Source organism: Sinocyclocheilus anshuiensis, unplaced genomic scaffold (assembly GCF_001515605.1).
Source record: "Sinocyclocheilus anshuiensis isolate Anshui unplaced genomic scaffold, SAMN03320099.WGS_v1.1 scaffold159, whole genome shotgun sequence".
Taxonomy (NCBI): domain Eukaryota; kingdom Metazoa; phylum Chordata; class Actinopteri; order Cypriniformes; family Cyprinidae; genus Sinocyclocheilus; species Sinocyclocheilus anshuiensis.
Genome location: NW_015549567.1, coordinates 494,058 through 498,599, shown reverse-complemented (window position 1 = coordinate 498,599; position 4,542 = coordinate 494,058). Strand labels below are relative to the sequence as shown.

Genomic DNA, 4,542 nt, shown 5'->3' with positions numbered 1-4,542 from the left:
CAAAACTTCGCATTTGAACAGTCAATAGCAAATCCTTAAACTAGTAACAAAACATACTTACAGTGGCTGATTCAGAAGCGCCAGATTGTCATAGCAAAGTCAGAATTACCTCCTCTCCTAGGTTCACGAAACGGTCGTCCATAAAATGCATTGCTGTTCTGTTGTAAGTAGCTAATCTTAAAGATTCCTAAATGCATCTACTTTCGGAAGGCCAAATAAAGTGCTTTTGCTTTCGCCTAGAAACACACAGCGTCTCCCTGACATGGCTGCTTCAACACTAACTGCGGTTACTGAAACCACGCCTTCTTTCTTTTCGTGCACATTTGGGCGGCATTATGCTAATATTGCCACATAGTGAGGTAGATATGTGGGGGCGTGTTAGAACGAGCCGTTTTAGGGGGGCGTGGCAGAGTCTTAACTTTGATAAAGAATATCTCTTTGGTTTTGAGACTTTAGTCTTTGCAACTTCAGGGATCTTATCTATGCACAATCAGCTTGTAACGCTCCAAAGAGAAAGGAAAACTTGAAATCGCATCATATGACCCCTTTAACATAGGTCACCGTATTACGTTTTTAGGTTAGAGGTTGTTTTTTGCTAAAACAACACGGTACCAAAATTGTGTATAATTAAAAAAGGTACCAAAATTACCCTTAAATCAAGCTCTGAAATGTATTTTAAAAGACTATGAACTTCATAGGCCCAAAATATGCAAAATTATTAACATGGCATATTGACTGAACTGGTAAATGTCAATGGTTTAATGCAGTAATTTATTATACAGAACAAATTGTGCTCAAACTGTGTTTGTCCTCACTGCAACTGAACTTATTTTTGTATAGTTTGTATATACTTTTGTAGCTATATGTTTTTAATACTATTTTATATTATAGTTTAATATAGTCTGTGTTGTATCTTTTTTTAAAAACGTTTTTGTAGCTTGTTTATAGTTCACCATCCATCTGATTAGGAAAGCGTCCAAGTGACCGTTGAATTTCTACATTTTTTTGCTGTGTACATCCAACAAAAGATATGTGAAGCATTTGTCCTCCTGTTTACAAGTTGGTTATTGCTATATATTTTTACTATTGTAAAGGCCTGTAGACTCTGATAACTATACAGTTTTAATAAACTTTTTAATTCTGTGAGAATAGAAGTCCAAAGCGATAATGATAATGACAGGAACAATATATTTGGAATCACGTTCATTTCATTGAGTGATAAAAACATTGACAGCTAGTCAGAATCCACTTGACTTTTAAGAGCTTGAGCATTCGAAGTTGCAGGCAACATAACTAAATAATAAATATAACATTATCATGCATTGATGTGAATGCTAAAATGGACAGGTGTGAACAGGCCTTAACTACAGTATAAACAGTAGCATTGTTATTTCCTGTTGTCACAACCCATAACAGATCTGCAATTCATTTTGGCTAACAGTCTGCCAAGAGAAAACCATTGCGTTAGTTTCATAGTGTAAATGTAGCACAGATGCTTTCTTAAGAGCTTCTTAAGATGCAGAGGCTTAAAATAATAATTTGTTTTGTGACAGTCCCCAGCTGCAGAAACTCTGAAACGGCAAAATTTTTTCTTGCTGAATTTTGGCCCGTTCTGTTGCTGACTCCAGGTTCTGTAATTTCAGCCAGTGTTGAACTAACAGAGCCATTCTGTATCGCCTTTCTTAGCCGTCCTGCTCCCAAAACAGATCAGCTCTTGCTGTTGTCCTAAGAGTTTCACAACATCTGCTGATAGAGCTTTGATGAATTGTACCAAAGGCCATGATGTTCTGTGACTGTCTTTCTGCCATAGTGCATGTATATCTTCCTACACACGGTAAAAGGAACGCCGTTTGAGACTCCAGACCAAGGCAAGGCCCGGCTTCTGACCCACTGGGAACAGATGGACTATGGGGTCCAGTTCACCGCCTCTCGAAAGTTTCTCACCATCACCCCTATTATACTGTAAGAGTGTTCGCCTTTGCCCTGTGCTGTTAGAAGCTTCGTTCTGCATGTCACACTAATTTATCCCTTTTGGTTGTGTTCTGCACACGCACTGAGAAGGCTTTCACAGCTTGCTCTGCATGACCATGAGCAAGAGGCAGTGATGCTGACTTCCTGTGATGTCTGCTGGCAAGGAGAGCTGGATTTAGAAACAGTTAGTCAGTCAGTCAGGTCATTTGCTCTACACTTTTTCTTCTCTCTCGAGTCTTCTCTCATATTGTGAGGGTGTATCTGTTGGTTACAGTGAGGAATAAGGAGGTTTGTCTTGATTGTCTTAATGTATCTTAATTAAAAGATATTTGACAAGAAAAAAAAAAGTGAGTGAGTCTTCCCTGCTGACAAAACCAGAACCAGTCTGGTTTGCTGTTCTTAGCTTGTGTAAGTTGGTTTTAGATAGTCTAGCTGGATTGCTAGCCTGGCCAAACTGGTGTTTAGCAGCAGAAAAGTACTTCAAGCCCCTTTAAAACAGCCTGACTAGTCTGAGAGGGCAGCTGAGATCAGCAAATCAGGTTTAAGATGTTGTTTTCAGCTGGGTTGATTATATCCTTTGAGAAGTGGATGGTGAAAAGCGGGCATTACATAGTAGCAGTGTTATTTTAGTATTATTTATATACTATTATAGTGTTAATTGATATTTCAAACTAGCTTTAATTTTTTTTTTCATTTTAATTTTAGTTTTAGCCGCTTTTACCATATTTTCTATTCTTTTTCTATTTAACTTTAATATATTTTTTGAAGTAAACTTCAACTTCAGTTTCAGTTAGTTGCCAAAGGCAAGTTTGTTTTTCCATCTAATATTTGTATAATGTAGATTTGCTACAAGAGTGTCTAAAAAGCTATCTGACTATTGCTTAAGTTTGCAGTAACAACTTGCTGGATGTATATTATGCTGCTTATTACACGGCTTGCCACATAAGTAAATAATTAGACACAAAATATTGATTTGAGTTATATTTTATTAGATCTTTAAAGCTGCAGTCCGTAACTTTTTTTTGGTTAAAAATGATCCGAAATCAATATTTGAGCAAGTACATAACCAGCCAGTGTTTAAAACTATCGCCTTACTTTAACCCGATTCACAACGGTTAGCTTATAATAATGCTTTCTAATTTGAGTGGTACGGGTAGGTTTTCGTGGGAAATTCGTGCATGGCACTGCGTCATTACGTCACGTCTGTAAACATAAAGAAGTTGTCCCGGCTACTAGGCTATCGCATGTGAGGATGCTGCAGGTGGCGGATCGTTTATAGCCTCTTCTCACAGCAGCCAGAATTATTAAATGTATCATTTTGATGGCGGATTGTAATCCATAAAGGATTATGTGTTTATGAAACACGTGAATGAAATTAAATTATATTCCAGTTATAAATGTGCTTCTGATTACAGATAGCCTGGGATTACAACGATTTGTATTGTAAAGAAAACCAGTTCGAAGGGAGCATAATTTGCTTTTTGGTAGGGGTGCACCGATTGATCGGCTACTGATCACTATCGGCCAATAATCACGTTGGGATGATTGATCGGTGGTCTCTAAAAAGGCCGATCTCCAAAAACCGATCTCAAGCTGATGACGCTGCCGTGAGAGGTTTGGCATGACATGCAGCGGCAGCGTCTCAGTCTCTGTCCGGTGTACTGACGAAACATGCTACCTATCAGATTGTGCTACCAAAAATATATTTGCATTGTTTTAAGGGTAAGTTTAGGGTAAGGGTAGACATGGGTGGGTAGGGTAGGTTTCGGGTAGGGGTAGTTATGGACATTTTAAAAAGCCTCAAACTACATGAATAAGATGATGGTAGCACAATCTGAGCGGGTAGCACAAATCGTCAGAACACCGGGGCGGGTGAAATAATTACAATGCTGAAGGTGAGGTACTCATATTTCTTCATTTAATAACTTATAAAGTAATTTGAAAACCTTGTGTGAGACACTAAAGTAAAGTGCAAAAGTAAATGTTTCGTACACATTTGTGTCTCATTTTATGTGAAAGCCACTTTACACATTTGTAACTATTCATTTGCAACTTCGAATTCAAAACACAGATGTTTTGATTATTGACTGTGTGCGCAAATCGAAAGATTTAACTTTTCACATCAGAGCTGTTGTGAGTACATTTCAACTTACAAATACGAATATTAAAGTTAAGTTCTCACATTCAAATCAGCAACGTCTAGAGTTTAGCTACTGCAGCGGCACCATCTCAATCTCTGTCCGGCGCAGGTAAAATAATTATAATGCTAAAGGCAAGGTACAATTCATATTTCTTCATTGAATAACGTATAAAGTAATGTGAACACTTGTGAACACTTTCTCTCTCAAAATGCGCAAATGGCTTCAAAATCACATCGCGTCTGTCTATAAGCGAGCTGCACGCTGCACAGTCGACACAGGAATTGTCACTTGCACAATCGAGGCAGTGTCACATCGTCACTAAAGTTTATAAATTGCATCACTTTTTAATTCTTGCCTGTGTTTAATCATTCAGCGCATTCAGTCTATTGCTGTGCTGCAAGCGCTGAATTAAAGTGACAGCGCATTGTTT

The 4,542-nt window shown here is 38.0% G+C and overlaps 1 protein-coding gene across 2 annotated transcripts in view; it reads left to right on the top strand.

Annotated features, from left to right (window-relative positions):
• The window catches only part of LOC107657273 (ORM1-like protein 3), a 13,287-nt gene that overhangs the window by 3,754 nt on the left and 4,991 nt on the right, over positions 1 to 4,542 (top strand). For both annotated transcript variants that reach the window (XM_016445309.1, XM_016445308.1), the window contains exon 3: positions 1,811 to 1,962. In XM_016445309.1, coding sequence (XP_016300795.1) covers positions 1,811 to 1,962 — 152 coding nt within the window. The remainder of the gene's footprint in view (positions 1 to 1,810; positions 1,963 to 4,542) is intronic.